Consider the following 24231-nt stretch of genomic DNA (forward strand, 5'->3'; position numbering starts at 1 on the left):
TCTGTCATTTCGAATTTTTTAAATCTGACCTTAGATTTATAATTAGCGACCCAAAAAACTACAAGAAATTTCACAGGAATTCATCAGATACAAAAATGTGTCTCTCAAAGGATTAATTAAATCAATTATCGATCACACACATAAATGATCAAGTTTCGTCGAAGTTAACTTAGACTACGATTATTATATTATTATCTAAATCGCAAGAAAAGAGTACATGTATATAGATATTTTTTTTTTAAATACGACCTATGAAGGAAGAAGTATATTTTTTTATTACATAAAATGTAGGCATTTAATAAAACTTCTAAAACATAATTTTTTATTAATATAATTTTATAAATATAAAATGGTCAAAAAGTTTTATAATCTGAACAAGAATACATACTCTTCCTTTCTCTTAAGGGTACAGTTGGTAACCCTACTCTAAGCATTACTTTTCGCAGGGTACGGCCCTGGCGCAGTAATGCGTCTGTCGTCTAGGTTGAGAACCTCTGAAGTGTTTCCAATCCCGAAGGCGATGTCCAGTGCTGCGTTTTGTCGTCGTGGTGGTCGTTTCTGCGCCACTCGTGTGTACCCGGTGACTCGGCGATCGCGGCGTCACACTTAACGTTCGTCTAGGACGAGAGCATCTCGACCCGCGCAATTTCGTAGTGAAACTATTTCGCTCGTCTTGCGGATTACGTGCACATAATCCTTGACTATACGTCGACGACGACATCGTGCGTGCGTACGTTTGTGCGCGCGCTCTCGGCATCGACGAAGTGAGACATCGAGTGTGCGTGTACGTGTGTAGTGCTTTGTAAAAGGAGGATAGAAAAACGGAAAGGACGAAAGGTAAAGAGAACTGACGCGCATAGAGAGTTTTAGCGCGTGATGTGTTGTGTCCGTGATTCTTGTTAAAGGAAAAAAAAAAGTGCGAAGAGGAAGAAGGAAAAACGTTACATACTACTGAGAAGGACGGAAATATCCAAGATACGATATAAAGAGCGCGGGAGGAAAAAAGAAAGAGGGAAAGAAAGAAAGAGAGAGAGAGAAAGGCAGAAGTGGCGGCGCCGCTTCTTTTCGCTTGTCGTTCTCGAGAGAGGGCGGAGGAGAGAGTACCTCCGTCTCTCTCTCTCTCTCTCTCTCACCGAGCGTGTGGTTGTGATCCCTCCGCTCCACTCCCCCCTTTCCCTCCTCTCTTTCTCTCTCTCTCTCTTGCGTCCCTCATCGGCCTCGTCCGCGCGGTAGTGGCAGGTAGAGGAGAGGAGACGCGCGAAGCGAGAGACGGAGAGACGGAGCGAGCGTGAGGGCGCATCTCAACGAGATAAAGGAGGACGAGAGTGGCGAGGAAGCGGGAAGCGTCGGCATCGGGACGCCCGGCGACTGACTACCTGCTGACGGTGCCGGTCCGATTAAACACGCGCGCGCGCGCGCACGCAGTTTGTCACGTTACGTTGCTGCTACTCCTGTGTTATTGCTGTCGCTGGTGGTGTTAGTGTTGACATTATTGGCACTGGTGATCGGCGGCTGCTCCGTGTGTGGGGAAAATGGGATACACGGCGAATCGGGCGGTTTAACATAATAGTGTGTGTCGCCTGCTTTGACGGCGGTGGCGACGACGATTGCAACGACGGCGGCGACGACGGCGGTGACGGTGGTGGTGGCGGCGGCGGCGGCGGCGGCGGCGGCGGCGGCGGTGGCGGCGGCGGTGGTGGCGGCGGTGGCGGTGGCGACGGGGCCCAACGGCGAGAAGCGGTCGGAAAAATGGCGTCCGATAACGAAGCCTCTTGCGCGAGTGACCCAAATTTCGCGGTGATCTGCTCATTTCTCGCCTGCTTCGGCAAGTCCTGCGGCATCATCTATCCGGACATCGCTCGGCTCCAGGAGATGCTCGAGAATACGCAAGAAGGTGAGTCTTTGCTCCAGTCTGTATCTATCCATCTCTTTCTTTCTCTTTCTCTCTCTCTCTCTCTCTCTCTCTCTACACTTGTGTGTACGTGCTCTCGCGCGCGCGGGAGGAAGGGGGGGACAGAGAGAGAGAGAGAGAGAGAGAGAGAGAGAGAAAGAAAGAGAGACACGATGTTGTATATGCGCCGCTAGACGGTGAGGGGAAGAGAGATGGAATGCGCGAGGAGGTGCGCGGGAGGAAGCGAGAGGGAACGACAGCGACCCGCCCCCGCGAGAGGCCAGTCGTCTAAGCGCGTACTATTAGTTTCTTTCGTACGTCTCCGCTTCGACTGCGAAGGCCTCGTTCGTTCGTTTTGTCTTCATCCGTCAATTGATTCGTTCCGGCGGAGGAAGCAGTTTCGCTTTCTCGTTTCCTTCGAGGAGCAAGAACGGCGGACAGTGGGAACGGGTGGCCGTCATCGTCGCCACCGCCACCGCCGTTGCCACCGCCGACTCCACCGTTACTTTTTGTTTTGGTGTGTGCGAGCGGTTTGGCGCGAGATATCGGTATAGGTAACTTACAGACCGTCCCTCTCTACGCGTCCCTCCCTCGCGTTCCGCGCGGTTTCGCGCCGACCTGAACGGTCTAATAACACGTTCCCTCCGCGAAGCGTTGCTATTGACAGATACAGCCGAGAGATACGGGGGGGTTTCACGTTGTTGTTCCGCCGCGTGCTGCCACCTTGTCAGCTTGTCGGTTACACGTGATTACGAGTTTACAAGCAACGCGCTTACGCTGCTCCGCTCCAATTTCTGGGGAAACATCATTGATTGATACCGATTTAAGCGCTCCAGAATTCGTCGACGATTGTTTCCCTTCTTTAACTAGAATACGTAAACAAAGTACTCAATTTTTTCTCACATTATTCGGATTTCTATTTATAATTTACGCTTTAGGTTCGAAGTATTTATCTATAGCATCTTAAATTTAATTTAAATTTGGAAAAATGTATTTTTTTGAGTAATGTTTTTTCCATCATTTGGTTTTATTTAAATTATTTTATATATTAAGTATATTATTTTAATAAATATCTTATCGGAGATTTAAATACATATATATTGATAAGCATACAAATTCATACAAATTCATAACTATGTTGACAATAAAATTTTGTAATTTGGAAGCTAATTGTATATGTATGTGTAATACGTGAGTAAAAAAGTATATATATATATATATATATTATATATATATATATATATATATATATATATATATATGATTATTTCTCTTTTGTTTCTTATAAATTTATATTTTTTTAGTGTCGCAAGAATTAATAGATCTGCACATCAAGTTGTTGCGAAAAACACGTAAATCCGTGTCACCAGAAAAGTGGGAAAGAGCGCTAGTCAAGTTTTGCCACACGTACTCTAACCAGGATGGATGGGAACTTGAACGTTTCGGTTACAAGAAAGCTCGTATTGCTGTTAAACTGCGTTTACTTAAAGTATGAATCATATAATTATATTTTCTTCTTGTCTGTCTGTAGGATCAAATAGTTAATTTATCTTATATATAATACTAAATACTTTTTCTGTTTTAGGTATTATTGGAAACACAATTTGACTTAAATCAAAAGTTTAAGAATGAAGTAAACAAATTGGCAGCTAACGAGTTGCGTGTGGAACCTTTAGGAAGGGACAAAAGTGGATTAGCGTACTGGTGTCAACTGGATGAAGAATGCAACATAAGAGTTTATAGAGAAGATTTAGATGAAGAGAATTGGGAATTAGTAGCTCAGTAAGTCTGTCTTATATACTATATATATAATTATAATAATATTAGGTGTTGGAATTAATTCGTAGCGTTTTACAAGTGATGGGAAGTACTTTCATTAATGTATTTTTTAATGCTCATGTGAAATAAATAACATTCTTTCATTAAAAAACGCTACGAATTAATTCCAACACCTAATATATATATATATATATATATATAAAATTGTAAGTTAAATATTAACAAAAGCTAAACTGTTATTTTTATTAATATGCTTATTAATAAGCTATTATTATTTGTATTGTCATTTATTATTTTATTCTTTATATTTATCAATGTATATGTTATTTATAATAGGGATCGAGAAGGTGTTGTTAATCTCATAAGTACCTTGTCAAATGGCGAAATCGGAGCTATACCAATTAATGAGGATAGCAACAGTTTGGAAATCTCTGAGAAACCTATAATTGACACTGGACAAGTAACAACGTCTCCAAGCTTAGAAGACGAAGTTGTGCAAGAAAACGGCGTTCACGAAATGAAGCAGCTACCAAACGGTAGAAGTGATGAGTTAGAGGATGAACGAGAGCATGATCAAGATCAAGACCAGGATCAAGATCAAGTTCAGAATGCTATCATTAATGAAACTGAAAAAGAAGACGTTGATGAAGAAGAAGATATTGATGCGGAAGAAGAAGATATGACGAATGATGAAAGTTCCAAGCAGATTACGGAGGAAGACGATTCTCAAGAAATGGTACAAACTCCGAGCACAGAATCAAGGTGTACAAATGATTCATCTTCGTCGGCGACTAATTTAAAGACGCTAAACATGAAAGTGGATGCAAAATTGGAAGATGCGAGCCACAGAGAGGCTACTGATGAAACGTCCGCTTTCTTGATATCAGAAAGCAAACCTTCAATAATACACAAGCAGACCGGTGTTATAAAAACTGAAGTTGAAGAATCGGCGCCGTTAAAATCTATAGAAACGCCTGTTATTACTTCGTCTCCATTGAAATTAGTAAATATTGCGGAATTGAAGCAGCCGCCAGAAGAAAAGTTAGTAAGTCCGACATCTGTTATCGCGCCCTTAAACGCGATGAAGAAACACGGTCCTTCCGACGAAATAAAGGCCCTTGAGAAATTGTCTAGCAAGAACAGTTTATCTTTCTCGACTACAGATTCCATTTCTGTGGGGCACAGTAAACTATCCATCAAACCAATCGACCAATTAGCTGCAAATCTTGTAAGGATACAGTCAGAGAAATTGGACAAGCCAAGCGGGCCGAAATCGCTGGAAAAGATTGCAGAAACTTTAGCAAGATCTAGTAGTATGTTGGGAAATATGGTAAACGGAGAGGATGATAGGCTGCCACAAGATTTTTGCGCGAGAAATCAATCCGAAAAGTCGGCAACGCACAGGAGTCATAGAGGCATAGACTTGTCAACGTCACCGCGTGGTTGGGAAAACGCAAATGAGCAAAATAGACCGGTGGATTTCTCTGGAATTGATCTTTCTAGTCGAAAATTGGGAAAAACAATGGATTTGCCTTCTCCTGGTTACAGGACGCAAGATTTCCAGCATCGAGAAATGGATCTGAGTACGAAGAAGGTGAATAAACCAGAAATGTCGAATATGCCATACGATGCGCGTAGCGTAATGTTACGTAATCATGTGATGGTGGCTGATTTGAGCAAGAGACAAATGCCATTTACCACCTACGAGACGCCGTATCATAATACAGCTAGATTACCTGCCAAGGACGAGCACAGATTACCAAGCTATGCGATACTTTCCGATCCCAGCAAGATCACGACGCTGAGGATGAACAGTGCACCACTGAAACGTCCTATAGAGGATGATGATATACAGCAAGATATGCTGAAGAGGATAAGAGCGGATGTAATTCCAATCAGAGGCTCTATAGACAAGAGACCGATGATAAGTGGCAACTGGAGAGACGAGGTGAGTGAGGCTATCGAGGAGCCTATAATGATGGTTCAAGGCGAGGGATCTGGCAGTGACTGCGACGCAATAAATCCCATTGTTGGAGAGGCTATAGAGGAACCGACAACTTTTTTCTACGGCGAAGGTTCCGGCGCGGAGTGCGGGACGGGTAATCCCGGCGACGACGCGCCTACTGACAATAAAGAAAGCAACGAATCAAAAACTGAACCTGACTCAGCTACCACGGCGCTGTCGCAGAATAAGGTTTTAACTGAAGACGAGATATCTACGGGTTCGATACTGTCGAACAAAACCCCTGTAAAATTAAATAGAAATTATCCACAGTCTAATGTAAGCGTAAACGATAATTGTCAAATAGTAGATTCTATACAAGAAAAGCCAAAGTTTAAGCACACGTTAGGCGTCCAGATAATACCTAAAAGTACAACCGGTCCTGTCAAAAGGTTGTCCAGGTGGGACGTGGGAAAACCAGAAGAGAAGAAAGAATGTGACAGTAGTATCATATCAAATGAAGGAGACATATCAGTGAAGAAAAATACAGATGATCACGAGCGTGATAATGTGGAAGAGAAGCTGCTGAATGTGGATGCCGAATCGACCAAAACTAGACACGAGAATTCCGCTGATGTAGATCAAAGCGTTAAAGTAGATAACCTTGTAAACACAGACAGTGACGCTATCGAAGATAGTGTTAAATTACAAGTGCCCGACGTAAGTTCGGAAAATATAAGTACGACGAAACAGGAAAGAGACTGTATACTTCAAGAGCCTGTGCAGTGCGACTCGTCGATATCGTCGTGCCAAGCAGATACTTTGCAAGAACCTGAACCATGTACAGATCCTGAACCTACGACTGATTCAGCCATTACACAAAATTTATTTGATTTGAATAGCGTGGTTTCGCGCGAATCAGATATTCCCGAAATAACGAATAACGAATGCAAACCAGCAGCTGCATCTCCGCCGAGATTTTTTTTTGGTCCCAATTGCATTTCGTACACTTCGAAATCCGATGAATTAGGATCTCAATCGGAACAAAGTCTGACTACGTCCATTCACGATAAAACGGACACTGTGCAATATGAATGCGTATCTTCATCGAAGTCAGCAGATGATACTGTTTATTCGTACAAGACGGAAGATTTTGATTTGACGCAAACAAACAATAATTCGTTGAAATCAGATGTGTTTACCTTGGAATCTGACAGCGTTTTATGTGGAAATAATAGCAAAGATATCGAAAAAATTGAAGCGCCAAGTAATACATGGGATCAAACAAAGGAAGAAACTTTGACGCCCAATAGCTCAATAGATCCAAACGTGTCCGAGTACAATGTTGCTAGTTCATCTGTCGCGCAAGTTGAAATACAAGCGAGCAAAGAGTCCAGTGTGCAAGAATCTATTTGTATTAATAAAAAAATGGGAGAGAATGATTGCACAAAATTGCATACAAGTCCTATGTCAGAAGTGGTAACTGAAAGTATTAATAACATAAGTGTAACTGAAGAAGATTCAATTAAAATCAATTCGAATAGCGAATCCAATGTTCAGTCAACAGAATGTGGGATTGTCGAATCGCAATGCGATCAGTCTATCAATTCTGAAAATCTTGCAAGTACAGAGAGTCAAGAAGATTCTTTTAAAAGATCGGATGATATGACATCACAGCTATTGGATGATAAAGAGGATAAACTACTGGCCGAAGACTCTAAAAACGAGAATGATTATCAATCCGATAGTACAAATGTTTGTAAGGAAGAACAAAACAGAATTGAATCCGAGATAATGGCGCATTCGTCTCTATTGCCACTTACACAAAATTCGCAATCAGAGCTAGCTGATCTCAGGGAATTCGAAGACGTTAACAAGTCGAACGAACCATTAGATTCGAATTCCATAAATGAAGTGGAATCTACGAGTTATCAAGAAGCAAACAGGCTCGAAAAAAACGATCTAGATTCCATGGGAGAGAATTGTGACAAGCAGAGTGACAAGAATGACAATTTCTCCGAAATCGATGGCCAGGAAGATCATTCAACTGACACGGACAATGAGAAAATGAAAGGCCTGACTGGTTCTGATGCTGACTCGTTGTGTGTTAACTATGATAAGAATAGCGAAAGAACTGATGCATTATCTGATGTAGGAATCCACGATGATGGGTCAGGTGATTCTGAAGAAATTAAATCTAAAGGATTGAATGATGTGCAAGTTAATGATACTGTGTTCGGTATACATTCTGAAACACATCTTCCTGAAAGTTCTGTGACTAGTTCGGAATCGGTTCGAGAAAGTGATAAACACAATGTAGTTCCTACTATAAGCAGTTCAGACGATGCCTCTGCACAAGACTCTTCATCTCAAGAGAGTGAACCTGTGCAAATAGATGATGAAAAAGGTGAAAATACTTCGTCTGATACTGATAAGCCTTCTACGTTCAATATTTCGCCTGTAACGGTGCCTGAAACGAATATTTGTGAACAGTCTGGTAGTGTCGAAACTATGAAAGAAATAAGCTCATCTAATTTAGTTCAGTCTACAAGCGAGTACGCGGACAATGTTTCTGAAAATCCCAGTTCTTGCATTGATCAAGATTCGAATGGTGAGATGGTTATAGATGATCGTGTGTCTGAATCGAATGAATCGTATAAAGAAAATGAGGAGACTGCAACGAATGATGAAAAATCAGGAAATACAACGCCAAAAGATACAATGCAAGAAGATACAACGCAAAAAGTTACAACGCAAGAAGTTACAACGCAAGAAATTACAATACAAGAAAATATAACACAAGAAAATATAATGCAAGAAGATAAAATGCAAGAAGATAAAATGCAAGAAGTTACAATGCAAGAACATACAATGCGAGAAGATATAATGCGAGAAGATACAATGCGAGAAAATACAATGCAAGAATCAAAAGAATTTGAGAAAGAAACTCCAGTTCTTATGAATATTGCACATGAATCTTGTCAGTCTGAAATTGATTTAGCAATGACGAAAACTGAAATCTTGGAAAAAGAGAAATCTGAAATTGATGCAAAGAGCAGAGCTTCTAATGATCTTAAAGAATTGACCGTAAAAGACGAGAATAAAACTTGTAACACTGATCAACAAGATACGATGGTTGCGGAGGCCTGTAAAATTAATGTAAGTGAAAAGGTTGCTGAAAATGTTACAAACAAAAAATCAGAGATAGATACAACTGCAACTGTCGAACAATCGGAAACAAACACTGTAGATATAATTTCTCAGGAATCACAAGTAAAGATCGTGAATGTTAACAAACAGTCACTAGTTGCGAATTATGATAGCGATTCCAATGATAATGGTAGCGATAATGTTTTCGAATCTGATGTAACACAAATAAAGTCTAAAGATTGTACTGTTGCCTCGATAGAGCAAAAAACGGATGAAGAGCAGTACGAAAAATCATTTGATAAAGAAAAAGATATCGACGACACAAATTTAGTTTCTGATGTGCCTCAAGAACCAGCGTCTACCAAACAACAATTAGAACCTTCAAAAACGAAAGTATTGAATCAAGATATAGTCACAGAACAAGATATAAAAATTAAAGAACAAAAATGTGTCGACGAAACACAAGTCAAATCTGCCTGCAATAACTTTGAATATCGTTCTGATCAATCAACAATGCTTTTAAATAAGGATGAACTTCAAAAGGAAACGAATATTCAGGATATTTCTACTACTGATAATTCTAAAGTGTCAGATGTGACGAAGCTTTCAGTAGTTCCGGTCACGATTCAGGAGACAACTGAATCTCTTCAAAACAAAAGTTTTGAGATGACTATCGGTCATAGCGAGAAAAATGGAGAATATCTCAACAATTCGATTGATAATACGAAAATAGTCGAGATGCAAGCCACTCGAGATATTCTTGAGACAACGGAAAAGGCAGATTGTTTAATATCTGAAAATGATTTCAACGAAAGCGATGCAAACAAAAGCACAAAGGTTTCGCTTATTCGAGAAAGCACGGAATGTAATACTGCAGACAATCAAGTGACTGACGTACTTCATATAACAGAGCAAGCAAAAAATGTTGCCGAGAAATTAGATGTCAATTTAGATATCGAGAATATCGCAAAATCGAAAAGTGTAAATGAACTTAATTCTGAGGAATTGCCTATTCCGTGCAAAAGATTTAAAGAAGATCTCGACCGTGGTAATGAAGACAATAAATGGGACGAGAAGTCGCAAGAAGAATGTTTGACTAAACCGTTCATGGAAGAGGTGAATTTACCATTAATTCAAACAGAATCAGGTATTATGCTAGCAAAGTTGGATAGTACTTTAGATGTGGATAAATCACACACGTGGAAAACTGAGAGTGCAAGTTTAGAAGGAAGCACGTCTTTGGATGCCTTGTATAATTCAAATTCAATGTCCACGAAGATGGACAATGTTAATAACTTAGACAGTTGCAACAATCAAAATGAGCCTTTTAGTATAAACATGAATGTAAATAAGATTACAGAAAATTTTGATAAGAATGAGCCTTCAGATGCAAATAATGAATCGACGACATTTTCCGCTCAGAAGATTATTTCAGAAATTGGTACTGTAAAATCTGATCCAAAGAAAGAAGCTAGTAAGAGGCTGATCGATGCCTCAGATATAGAAGATGTTCCTCCGTTAAAATCTAAGCCTCCGTATATGGAAACCGCCGATGATAAGACGCTGGGAAATTTAACAGATTCCGATATACAACTGCCTAAGACTTTAGATACCGTCAATGAGGCCGAAAAGTTAAAATTACAAACTGAGGATGAAACGAGATCAACGATCTCTACAACACAATTGTTTCAAAATGATTTCGATATAGTAAATGATTCCATGGCTATTGCTGAAGATTCGAAGAAGGTCGATTTAGAAACTACGGAAAGGGAAGAATCTTCCGAAATTCAGGACATCGAGATGAAAAATATTTCTGAAGCTTCTAATGATTCGACAGGCGTGGATAATGAAGATGTTTTTAATGTATCGGAAGAAACAGATCCCTTAGCATGTACTGATGACGCTTTAAAGAATATTACCGAAGATCCGTCTGACACTTCTAAGATAAGTATTCGCGTAAAGTCGGCATCTGATTTGATTTATGAAGGATGGAAATTGGACAGCACTACAGAAACGCCAAAGATCTCGCGAAAGCGGCGAAACAGCGCTCATGAATCGAATTCCGAGGATGGAGCAGCGAAGCAAGAAGATGAAGAGATAATGGGTGGCAAAAGGATGAAGTTACGCGCAAAACGTTTGCCGGATAAAGAATTACGAAAGTCTATCGAGGAAAGTCGTGGAGTGGCGGTAAGCTCCGAGGATGAGGCTGTGAAATGTGATCCTGATAATGTAGCGGAGCACGCGAATAAAGAGGGCAGCGGTGGTGATCCGAATATTATGCAAACATCGACAAACGACAAAAAGATTAGGGGTCGTCCTAGGGGTAGAAAGAGGCGTGGTTTCCGAGGTGGTGGACGTCCAAGTCGGCCAAAACTCGCAGAATTTCAGGGCGATCAGACGTCGCCTGGTACTCACCCTGATGAAACACCTAACGATGCTTTAAATACAGCACAGAAGAAACGAAAAAAACGTAAGTATACATACTATACATACGTATAGTAATATGGGATTTGCAGTATTTGTGAAAGTCTGTTAATTGAAAAAAATTTTTTTTACAGGAAAAATGGTCTTAGGCTTAGAAATAGGTAGAGATATCTCATTGGAGACGGAAACACCAGTAACAGCACAGGATGAAACGCCTGTTAGGCAATCAAGAAGAATAGCGCAGTTGAAAATAAAGGAACAAGCAGACAGGCGTAGAATCGAGGAGGAATCTATGCGTGAGATAGAAGAGAAAAAAGAATCAGAAAAGAAAAAAAGAAAAAAGCAGAAGGTAATTGTTTTATGATAAACATATGAAAAACTGTAATTTATATAATATTACATGTCTTATATAATGTTACATATCTTATGTATCGCATAGCCGGAAAGCGAGGAGGAAGTTATCATAAAAGAAATTGAAAAGGAGAAAAAATCTAAAAAGAGACGTCGAAAGAGGAAGAAAAAGAAGATGCTTGCTAAATTTAACGAAGCAAACCCATGGCAGAGTTCATCTGGATCTAGCAGTGACGAAGAGAATGATAATGAAGATGAAGAAGAGGATATGGACGAAGATATGGAAAGTGAAGGATCTTTATTATTTAAAAGTGATCATGAATTTTCTCCTGAGAGTGACCTCGAAAAGGATCATGAACCTCAACCTTTAAGACGTGCTAGAACAGCTCAAAAGGGTAAGTTATTTGCTAAAGAGAAATTTATATAATGGGACTCTTATTCGACTATTCTATTATATCTATCTTCCATTAGCCCAAAGTGATGTCGAGGAAGCTGAGGATGAATATGCCTGTCAAAAATGTGGCAAGGCTGATCATCCCGAATGGATTCTTTTGTGCGATTCTTGCGATAAAGGTTGGCATTGCTCTTGTCTCAGGCCAGCTCTTATGCTTATACCTGAAGGCGACTGGTTCTGCCCTCCGTGCCAACATGTAAGTTTATATTTTCTTTATATAATCTTCTATTATTTTTGTATAATTATTTTGTAAATTGTTCGCACATAAATACATAAATATTGTACATTTTTCACAAAGTTTTTATATATGTGTATAAATGTAACTTAATAAAATTATCTTTCAAGACTTTATTGGTGACCAAATTACGGGACAGTCTAAAAACACTAGATCAGGTAACAAAAAGACACGACAATGAAGTGCTACGAAAGAAACGATTGGCTTTTGTCGGCATAAGTTTGGATAATGTACTTCATAAAGGCGAAACACAACACGGATCGAAAGGATCGCAAGCATCCAGTCAAGAATCAGACAACGGTGAATATCATGTGCTTTATATTGTGTTTGTTTAAGTTCTTTTAAATAACATGACATTATATTAATTAATATTATCATGTATTACTATAATATATGCGATATTAATTTATTTTTGTAGAATCTTCAGAATCTTCTTCGTCGGGCACCAGTTCCGAGATATCGAGTAGCGAGGAAAGTGAACCAGTTTATCAGTTACGAGAACGTCGGTGCGCCAGCACCTACAAGTTTAATGAATATGATGATATGATTAATGCCGCAATTCAAGATGAAGTTGAAGCAGTTCAAGGTGCTGGCAATCAAGGAAGAGGCAAGGATATTGCAACGATTGTTAACGCGGAAAAGGAAGAGGCACAGGTAGGTTGAAATAATTATAAATAGATATAATAAATAAAATAGAAACGTAATATGTATTATCAGACGTAATATGCTACATTTATTTATTTTACAGGCTGAAGCGTTAAAGATGACGCAGTTAGAAGAGGACAAGGATGATACGGAATCAAAACCGGAAAAAGAAAGTGATGAAGAATATAAGATTGAGAATGAAGATGTGATCGATGACATAGAAGAGGAACAAAATACGATTGCTAGAAACAAAATACGATTGTTAGCACGTAAAAAACATCGGAAACTGAATAGTCTTGACATAAGCAGTGAAGACGATCCGGATAGTGACGAAGATTTCAAGGGTACAAGCTCCGAAGAAGAGGAGGACTTTGATGATCATATCACATCATCTGATGACAGCTTTGCCGATGTGAAACGACGTGGTAGAAAGGGCGATTCGCGACCTGTTAGAAGATCTACTAGGGCGCGCATGACTAGGGCCTACGATGATGATTTTAGTAAGTTTTGACAATGAAACTTTATTCTACTTTTTAATATCTGTATATATATTCTATGTGTATTTATTAATTTATTCCTGAAACCGATTATAATAATTTCATTTTTTTTTCACTCAAAAAACCTTTAATTAACTTTTTAAATTAAGCTATAAGAGGGATAAGAATAAAGATTGAATCCGTGGAATTTGTTCTACAATTGACTATTTTTACATGAAACCATATGTCATATTTGGATTTTATACAAATATTTTGTTACATAAATATTGTTTAATTTAATTGTATAATTTACATAAATAATTAAATTTTTATCTGAAAATTTTAAATTATTTGTCAATAAATGATTATCATTTATGCATTTTATTTATAGAAATACAATTTAAAAAATTAAAATAGACATACAGAATTTTTGAAATACAGTAATTTATATCATTTAAGTTACATTAATCTTCATAATAAAATATTCGATTATAATTTTAAAGTAAAATTTTAAAAAATTATTTAAATAAATTTTGTTTAGTTAACGATGACAGTGACGAGAGTGCTCGACCAAAGAGAAAGAAATCGCGATCCATATGGGGAGATTCGGATAGTGAAGATAGCGATAATTCGTGGAGGCAGAGAAAGAAAAAGTACGAAATGCGTAATATATAATATATATTAAAAATAATATATTAAAAACATTATTATACAGAAAAATGTTTAAAATATTATTTTTGAAATTATTGTAGAAGCAGAACAATATCAACATCCAGAGTTAGGACCGTACCTAAAACAAAGGGCAAAAAGAAAAAAAAGAGAAAACGTATAATAGAATCTGACAATCAGAGCGAAAATGACGAAGAAGATGAACCGAAAATTGAAGCACAATGTGAACCTAATTTACAAGACTTCAATACCACTCTAAATGAGATAATGGACGTTAATAAACAAGAAAATTTTGAAACTTCTTTAGGCGAAGGCAATGTTGAAATAAAAGATGATAGATTACAAGAAGAACCAACAGCTGCAGCAACAGTAGCAGCAACTGCTGCTGCTTCAGATGTCCCGATTCCACAAATTCAGCAGCCGTCAGAAATAGTACCGATTCAAAAAATCAAAAAGGTAAATACATTTTAATTAACTATTGTTACAATATTTAATGTTAATATTTAATGTTATTTTTTTAGGATATTGTGCCTAAACCGAAAAAAGCTCCTGGTATTAGACGAAAAGTATGTATAATTTCATATCTTTATTTAATTGATTATAAGCAGAGTTGGCGAGTAACGTTATTTGTAACGTCGTTAGCATTACAAGTTACTTTTTTCGGTGTAAAATGGATAACGATGTTACATTTTCTTCTGAGTAACGCAGTTACTCAGAATTATATTCGTTGTCGAAAAAAGTAACTAATGAAATTATTACTATTACCTTTCTTTTATTTCTCTTTTAGTAGAGGAATAAAGCTCAAAAACTAATAAATATATGTGTGCGTGCGTGTATGTACATTAATAATTTTTGAGCTTTATTCCTCTATTAAAAGAGAGATAAAAGAAAGACAATACTTATATCACACACACACGCACACACACACACACACACACACACACACACACACACACACACACACACACACACACCTCTATATATATATATATATCAGTTTTTGAGCTTTATTCTTCTATTAAAAGAGAATTTTGATATCTTTTTTATATTTATCGCAAAAATCTGCATATAATAGCGTTTTTCATTGACAGAGTTAGTGCGCACTCAGGCTTTAAAGCTGTTGCAATACAAATTGACATAAAAATGTATATTTAATAAAAAGCCGTTGTAACACAAATCGACATAAAGATGTCTGTTTAATAAAAATTTAGAAACGAGTTAAATTGCGAAATCCTCAATACATTTTATTACGCTATTTGATAAAATATACTTTAGGCGTTTTATCAATCGAGATATCTCATTTTTATATTCAGATTAGAGTAGTGTACAATGGCTTTAATGTGCGCTGAGTGCGCACAAGTTTTGCCAATGAAAAACACTATAATATTCTATTATAGCATTTTCGGCCCGACCGGGTTTGCACCAACTTGGGTTAGAAAATGCTTCGCTATTGATTGACACGCTCTACCAATAGGAGAGCACGAAGCATCATTACTTCAACCCAGGTTAGTGCAAACTCGGGTCGAAAACGCTAATAGTAAGTGCTTTCCATCTACGACACAGCGATCACCTCATCCTTGTTTAACAGTGACGAACAACAAGGATGTAACGATTTGCCGTGTCATACCGTGTCACTTCTGTGTCTCTTGTTGGATAATAATTTTATGCGTAGGTACAATTTTTTACATTAAAATGATCCAGATGACTTATGTACGTACTTCTTATTTCGTACCCTATGTGTAAAATGGAAATACTCTAAAGTGCCAACCGAAAATTGGTAACCATAACCAAAGTTCGACTATGCTTTTCTACTGTGTCGATGTGTGTCGCCTAAAAGTCTTGACGGAAAGCATCCTAACTACTGTGTCCAATTGTGCCGTGACGTGTCGTTGTTGGAAAGCACTGTGTTCGACTCTGTGTCGATGTGTGTCGCCTAAAAGTCATCCAGTGTCAAGAAAAAAAATTAATAAAAAAATAACGACTCATAATATTTTGAGTAACGTTAATAGTAACGAGTTACTTTTGCAAATCAATATCGAGTAACAATAATGAGTTACTTTTTTAGGAAAAAGAATGGTAACGATATTTTTATGAGATAACATTGCTAACCTTGATTATAGGTATCCATTTTCAAACAATATTAATTTTATCAAATTTTATTCTTTACAGATTATTTATGGTGGACTTCCAGATGAAAACAAACGAGAAGAAGAAGAAATATTAGGCAGACGGACTCGAGGACGAAAGATCAATTATCGAGAAGAAATGGCGTCAGATAGCGAAGAGGTATGTGACTTTTAACTTTAACGAAATCATGTGTATCCAAATCCTGATTATTTTATAGGAGCTGAAAAAAGCATTGATGATGAGAAAGACTGGTGAAAGCGAAGATGAGTACGTAATGAATGAGGCTGATGATATGAATGATGATGGAGAAAAGGATTCTGATTCAGGTAACATAACATCTTTATATTTTTTTATAAAATAATTGTATTCAAATAAATCATAATATAATCAAAGCAGAAACAATTTTTCATATAAGTCAAAATAAGTAAAAAATAAAATAAGATATTTAACAAATTTTTACAGAAGTAAAATTTAATAATAATAGGTTATGAGCTAAGTGATTATTACTATTAAAATTTATATGAAAAATTTGATGAACAATTAAACAGACTCTAGAATAATCAGATTATTATCAATGTTAATAAAAATTTATTATTTTGTACGGTATATAAAATAAATATCGAATGACAGTTAAAAACAATATGAAATTTTCAATAAGACCGTTATGTGACTACACAACAATTAAGAAATAAGGATAATGGTCAAGCTAGATCTTTAGTGATGAAATAATTCTGTGTGAATTTTTATATAGGATGTATCTAAAATAAGTATAAGACAATTAAGATATCTTTCAGTGTTCTTTGTGAAATATTTTGGAGATGTTTCTTAAAGATATCTTAAAGAGTTGTCTTATACGTTATATCTTATATGTCGATTTTAGACATTTTGCTCATTGAGTAACTAAAAAAGAATATTGCGAAAATTGCAAAACGATAGAGGACTTTTCAATTCAGTTTTTTATTAGAAATCGTACTATATGATTATTTTGATGGACGTTATTTCAGATATACCCTATATACTATTAGGTGTTGGAATTAATTCGTAGCGTTTTTTAATGAAAGAATGTTATTTATTTCACATGAGCATTAAAAAATACATTAATGAAAGTACTTCCCATCACTTGTAAAACGCTACGAATTAATTCCAACACCTAATACATATATATAGTTCTTAAACTATAATTGTATACAAATAAATCGTAATATAATTAAAGCATCTTAAGCCTTTAGATCGAGATTTTAATTTAATAAGATTCTTCGCAATGACTCACATTTAGACGTATGCAAGCTAAAGGTCACGTGTATAAACATTAAATTATTAAATTGCTTGTTGATTTAATTTGATATTACTGTAGCAGTAATCGGCTTGCGTCAAGACTGAAAACAATTTCGGAATGCAGTTTAAAAAGGATTATTACATATATGTAATATATAAATTCACGTAGAATTATTTCAGCACTAAAGATTTAGCTTAGGGTCCTTATTCCCTGACAATTAAAAATATATTAAAAGATAGGACTATGGGTTGAACAAACAGTTTCCTATCCTAAATCTCTTACTAATTTTTTCTCTTTCCTTACCTCTCAACTTATTCCTACCTTTTTATCTTATATAATTCATCTCATTTGACAACTAATGGCAAAATTGTCTCAGAAATTGTAAATTTTATAAATTTGAATTGAATTATACTGACTTCTCCTTAAATATAGTTTGATGGTTTATTTTTTTATATTTTTTAATTAAGGTGTTTTTTATAATAATATCCAGTTGTTTCTAAAACATATTCTAATTAATATCAATTATAACTGAAATTAATTATGAATTGACTAGAAGAGGAATATAATTTTATTCATTTTATACATTGACGAGAATATAAGCAGTATAAATTCATAAAAATGCATTATCTATACATTTTATTTAATTTACATATAACTATTATACTCTTGTTAATTTTCTATCTATTATGACTTATGTCTGACATATAATAACAGTTCACTAAGATTTTAGAGCGATTTAATGACTTAATTAATTCTTATATTTTTAACTGCCGTTCGATATTGATATTATACAACGTACAACTCATTTTTTGAATTATAAAAGAGATTATTTCTGAAAATTACTATAATTTATTAAATATTTCATCTAATGTTCTACAAATATAAATAATAATGATTATACAATTATAGATCTTAATTGAATGTTTTAGGAGATAATTATATTCCTAAGAAGGATGCCCTAAAATTTAAGAAGTCATTGAAGACAAAGAAATCACGTAATAGTAAAAGCCCTGCAGCAAAACGTAAGTCATTATCTGATGACATACCGAAACAAAGAAAGAAACCTGGACCGAAACCAGGAAGCAAGAACAGAGGACGCAAGCAAAAGTTGAAGGATGACATGGATGGAGACATGATTGGCGCAGTTATGGACAATCCTATTGGTGACATAACATCTAAAATTGATGAGAATCTTCCAGATAATGTAGGACTGGCAGGCACGACGATGTCAGTAGCAAGTTCGTTTACCGGAGACGTTCCTGAAGGTTCATTAACAGGTCTTGGTGCCGGAGAGCTGGCTGATCTAGACGATGAGCAGCTCGAGCAGATGATGATGGATGAAGAGTACGGACGTCGACAGCTGGAGCTAGCGGCAATCGAAATAGCAAAGAAGAAGAAAAAGGAGGAACGAGAAGCTAAGAAGTTGGAGAAAGCGCGTTTGAAGGCTTTGGAGATACTGGCGGCAGAGAGGCAGAGAGATCCCAACGCACCCGAGGGAACGGACGGTGAAGTGCCCAAGAAAAAGAAGCGTGGACGTCGCAGCAAAGCTGAGATCCTCGCTGAACAGATGCGCAGAGATGGTGCGTCAAATCTGGGCATCGCACCGACTTCGGTCATCGGTGGCGTTGGCACGCCGGATGGCATGAGTAATATGTCACACAACATGAATCCTGGTACCTTATCTACGGGTCTGACACCAGAAACAGATAGGAGCATCGAAGGAGGACACATGCCTCTTATGACTGGACCGGATGGACAACTTTTCAATCCGGATGGCACTCCAGTGAAGCCGAAACGACGAGGACGTGGTAAAGGCAAGAAGACTCTTGCAATGGAGGCGGCTAGAGCCGCGGAAGCGGCAGCTAAAGCCGCGGCCGAAGTTGGTTTGATCGGCATGGGTACTGACTCGAATTCAGACATGAAACAGAATGATATACCAAACGTTCTTCCTACGCCAGGTAGTAGTACATCTGGTTCGGCGCCCTCCACACCACCAGCGAGTACCGTACCTACACCAGGCCCTCCATCGACACAGTCGCCAAATTCGCAGCCAGTTTATCCATCACTACCCGGTCAACAGTCTTCCGTCATCACAAGAATGCTTCAGTCCCAACCGGTTTCCAACACTCCACAGTCATTCACCGCGGCGGCGGCAGCGATGGGTCACAAATATTTCGGTGGACCCAACGCTGGTGGACAGATAATGGGCGGTCCACGAACGGGATACGAGATGCAACCACGTGCCAGGATCCCGTCCCCTTATAGACAGGCGGGTCAATCATCTATGCCACCGCATTTTGCTGCGGTCAGATCGGGTACGCCACCAATGCGTATGCGAGTACCCGGGCCGCAAATGTATCACACGCCACACCATCCAATGGACCCATCCCCATCGGGTGGCGGACCGATCTCCATTACCAATAGAGATCGCAGTTCGCCCTTGACGCCCGGCGGACCGGCGATGATTCCACCGTCGGCCGGTAGTCCATTAGCCAAGGGTGGTCCAACACCGCCACCGCCACCCCCACCATATGTGCGGAGTGGTCCACCAATGGCTAGGTTTGCCGAGAATCCTATGGGACCCAGGCATCAGATGCCGCCGTTTACTAATGCCTCGCCTGTAAATCACAATATGCAGCAACCTTCACCACCTCCCAATCGACCGCCCGGTAATTTTTCACCGTATCATCCGCCTCCGCCACCTAATTATCACTACGGTGCCTATCCGCCGCCTCCGCCAATGTCTACAGCGGACGATGCAGCTGCCTACCAGAGTTCACCGTATCCCTCGGAGCATTTCTCCTCGCCGGCAGACAACCAACCACCGATTCAAGGACCGCCTCAGGCGCCACCGCAGCAATCGCATCCGAATGATGAAGACCATGGGACCGGCGAATTTGGCGGCTTGGTATCTTACTTTAGTAGCCAGAGAGAGGACGATCTCGATTCGTAGCATGAGTGAGAGCTTGGCCAACCCTAAATCATTAGGTAGGGGGAGCGTGCCCAGGTAAGATCGCAACTTTTGCTACAGAGGGAAAAGTGGTAACGTAGACGCACGAAGTAGAATATGAACTTTGGATGATCTAACTTTTCAAGGATATTAGTACGTATATCACGTGGAAATAAAACTAGAGTCTTCCTCTTCGACCTCTAAAGCAAACAGTTGTCCTGTAATCCTTGCACTTCTTACGCCGCCAGAGGCAAATCAGAGGTTGGCCAAGTGTAGAGCGAATGGAATCATAGTAACATGGCGGAGCCTATTTTTTAAGAGTTGTAAGTTTTTCTGTAATTAGTTTTCAGTTTAATTGGATTTGTATGCAACGACGTACGATCGTAAAAACTTTAAATGAAGACATAACGATCGTTTAGTCTAATGATAAGGTGAAAGATCTGACCAGAACCATTTTTTACCATTATTCATTATTATAATCCGCTGAAAATTCAAATGAAGTTATTTCCAGAAAATTTTAGAGTGAGAATGAAATATTCATTCTTCGCGAAATGGTAGTGTGTCCTGTGGAAGAAGAAAAAAATGATAGCTTGATCATTAATAATGACAAGAAAGGAATAAAAATTATCGAGTGGTTTTGAACGACATCGTTATTAACATGTACATATTGTAAATATTCCGTAAGTCCTTTAGATTATGTATTACATGTATTATATATACACACAACACATGCAGTCATGCAAAATACTATAAAAATTAGTGCGGAAAAGGCACAAATGTAATATTTAAATTTAATTCAAAAGAATGACATCTGAATATTATAAATTAACAAACAGTGTGACTATTACTATAATTATTTATAAAGAAAAAGATTAAGAATTTATAATAGGCAGTATATTGTATTTTACAAATTTTACTTGATAATTCTATGAGAATCATTAATATAGTTATATTGAAGAACAGGAGGCTGCTTTAAATGTATCCTATGTGAAAAATAAACAAAATGGATTTTAATAAAACCAGCTGTTAGCGTAATTGGCGATGAAGAAATTTTATAATGTCATGGCATGCATTAGTTACATAATTCTACATCTGTATGATTTTGATTTATTCAGACATGTGCAAATATTTTATATATATCGTGTCGTCTTTCATAGAAAAAATAGAATTATATATATATTATTATTATATATATATATATATATATATTATATATATATATATATAATATATATTATTTATATAATATAACATAAATTACGTATAATTATATAATTTGGAATAATTATATTTTTTGAAGTAATTTTAATTTAAAAGCAGTTTATATTATTATCGGTGTGTATGGTGCGTGATTTAAAGGACAATTAACTCGTTCGCACTACCTGATGTTTCTTTCTGCACTCCCACTTTGTCAGTATCTATATCCTTATCTATGATATTTACATTAAGTGTTGTATATGGTCTATCTGAATCTGGATTTCGTCCAACGTAAAAACTACTTTCACCAAAGTATAATGTAGATAGAATGGTCGGTCGATATAAATGTGTGTTCGAAGGGTATTTTGAAAAAAATGACTATCAAAAATCTTTTTTGGATCGATTTGACAACATTAATTAATTTTAATGCTAGTCAATTCTGATTCTTTTTAATAGCAAAAAAAAAATACGTAACTAATTAAAATTTGATGTATTTTCGATCTTACGCGAATAATCATATTAAGGCCAAGTATGTGAATATCGGCCAATCTTGAGTGCAGGAAGGAAATCGAGATAGATCGAGATGTCCATTGGACAGATGCAAATGTACTGGTGGCTGATAGTAAACTTCACTGAACGTGAAGTTTAAGTTTCAATTTTTCGAATGTTATAGATGATCATGACAGCCTCCTGCTCTTTGAAGTTAAGGCCGCTAGTGGCCGCATGCGACGGAAGAAGAAATCATGTATCTGTTTAGTTATCACACGTACATGCATACCTAATATAAATAGAAGCTATATGAATAAACAAGAAAAAGATATTACATTATCTTAGGATTAGCTTGCTTGGGAGAGTTTCCTTTACTACGTTGAACGTTTTGCGACCGAATCGAACGGTTACACACATATACACGTATGAAACACCCACAGACATGTACACAGACTCTACATGCAGTATAATGTAATAGAGGATTTATTACCACTAATTTTATTATTTTTACACCTATTACGATGTATATCGATTGTACGCAGTTTGATGTACAATCACTATTGTCTTCTTCTTTAGGCACAGCATGTCTTTGGAGCCGCTGGTTCTTAGGCTGCGCCTCGAGGAACCAGCTTTATCATGAAAGATTATTGCTGTCTTCTTTTTCTTTAACGTGCAATCGGGTAGGAGTGATTGACCTGCGATCTTATATATTGATGATGATTCGTAATCATAAAGTATTATTCAAATTAGAAATTGTATATTCAGTGAGATTTTTTTTTTAATCGACGACCTTCTATTATATGTGCATCAGTTATGAGCAATTAATTAGGAGCGATGATTATTTAAAAATTTGACTGATTCAGCGCATTAGTGACCTGTATTTTTAAAAAATTAATATTAATCTGAGAATTGAGAAAGTGAAATTTGTATTTTCTCGAATTTTCAAAGAAATGTATCGAGCTCGCTAGCGCGCTAAATCGTTCTTTGTATTGTCAAGCGTATTGTTCAGCTAAGATGAAGATATCAGTAAAGATCATTGATAGTACAGAATATCTTTATAATACATATAGATATATATATTGAAATATCTGCATTCAATTTCGAGATTTTGCACATTTTCTAAATCTATTTTTATGCGTGACATTGCATTTAGCGAAATATTCTCTAACATTGACATATAAATTTATATATAAATGAATATTTCGAACGTGTTTCGATACGTAACAGTTACTAACTGTCAGAAAATTGAGCATTATAAAATGTGACATAAGTAGTTTGTTTTTAAATTTGCATGAAAATGTTGGAAACATATAGTTACTTCTCGTTGTCTTCATAGTTTTTTTCCTCGAGGCGTAAATTAGCAAAGTGGCTCGATAAGACAATAGTAAACATGGTGCAGTTTAGCTTTTTCTTTTGATAAGGGTCTAGACCAAACGCAATTATATTACATGTTGTAGCCTAAATAAAAGAATTTTCTAATAAAATTCAATATATTGAAATAATATTGTCAAATCTTTTTACTTTTCTTTCGCTTTTACTTTCTAATCCTTCGCCTCGTCCTATTATATTTTTATAAAATAGAAAATATAATAGACCCTATTTACTATTGTAAAATCTTTTTTAAAAGAATATCTTTTAAACAAGATTTTACAATAGTAAAAAAAATACGCTAAAACATAAATGTATTAAAAAATATGCAATGAATATTTAACAAAAACTTATATTTATACACATCAAGTTTCTGTTTCTTTATGATCCCGTTGATTATTTTAATCATTTTAAGCCCGTTTCATGCGATTTAAAATTTACATGAAAAGACAATAAGTACGTTTAGCGGTATATATTTTTAAATATATTTATTGAATCGTTATTGCACATAACTTTTGGATGCATTAATCGTTAGGCAATTGCACTAACATCAATTTTATATATTTTTGAAGTTTTTATAGGATTTTTTAAGACTTTTTGTAATGATATATACTTAGCTAATTGTATTGCTCTTATACTTACTTTTTTATTTGTATTTATTTTTATACTCATTTTTAAATTAATTGAATAAATATAAGTTTTTTAATACTTATTGCATACTTTTGAATGCATTTATGTAGGATGGAATTGGCTAGTCGTATTGATAATTTAGTCGTACCTCTATTGTGTTTTATAAACGAAACATTTT

General features: G+C 36.8%; 1 protein-coding gene across 1 annotated transcript; it reads left to right on the top strand.

Moving 5' to 3' along the window:
* The first annotated feature begins 1703 nt into the window (after nt 1-1703).
* On the top strand, nt 1704-23557 carry LOC105151804 (Remodeling and spacing factor 1). Its single transcript, XM_011065727.2, has 16 exons — nt 1704-1894; nt 3196-3380; nt 3477-3673; nt 4007-11232; nt 11321-11535; nt 11626-11932; nt 12009-12187; nt 12337-12526; nt 12645-12880; nt 12975-13371; nt 13889-14000; nt 14100-14472; nt 14538-14582; nt 16186-16302; nt 16361-16469; nt 18349-23557. The coding sequence occupies exons 1-16, from the start codon at nt 1750-1752 to the stop codon at nt 20370-20372; spliced, it is 12057 nt and encodes a 4018-aa protein (XP_011064029.1). The 5' UTR covers nt 1704-1749; the 3' UTR covers nt 20373-23557.
* The last annotated feature ends 674 nt before the right edge of the window (nt 23558-24231 follow it).

Source organism: Acromyrmex echinatior, chromosome 3 (assembly GCF_024713525.1).
Source record: "Acromyrmex echinatior isolate Ae372 chromosome 3, ASM2471352v2, whole genome shotgun sequence".
Taxonomy (NCBI): domain Eukaryota; kingdom Metazoa; phylum Arthropoda; class Insecta; order Hymenoptera; family Formicidae; genus Acromyrmex; species Acromyrmex echinatior.

Coding starts and splice junctions, on each gene's coding strand:
- LOC105151804 (XM_011065727.2), top strand. CDS start 1,750: ATGGCGTCCGATAACGAAGCCTCTTGCGCGAGTGACCCAAATTTCGCG. Junction 11,536..11,625: donor AAAAAAGAAAAAAGCAGAAG/GTAATTGTTTTA, acceptor TGTATCGCATAG/CCGGAAAGCGAGGAGGAAGT. Junction 14,583..16,185: donor CTCCTGGTATTAGACGAAAA/GTATGTATAATT, acceptor TATTCTTTACAG/ATTATTTATGGTGGACTTCC.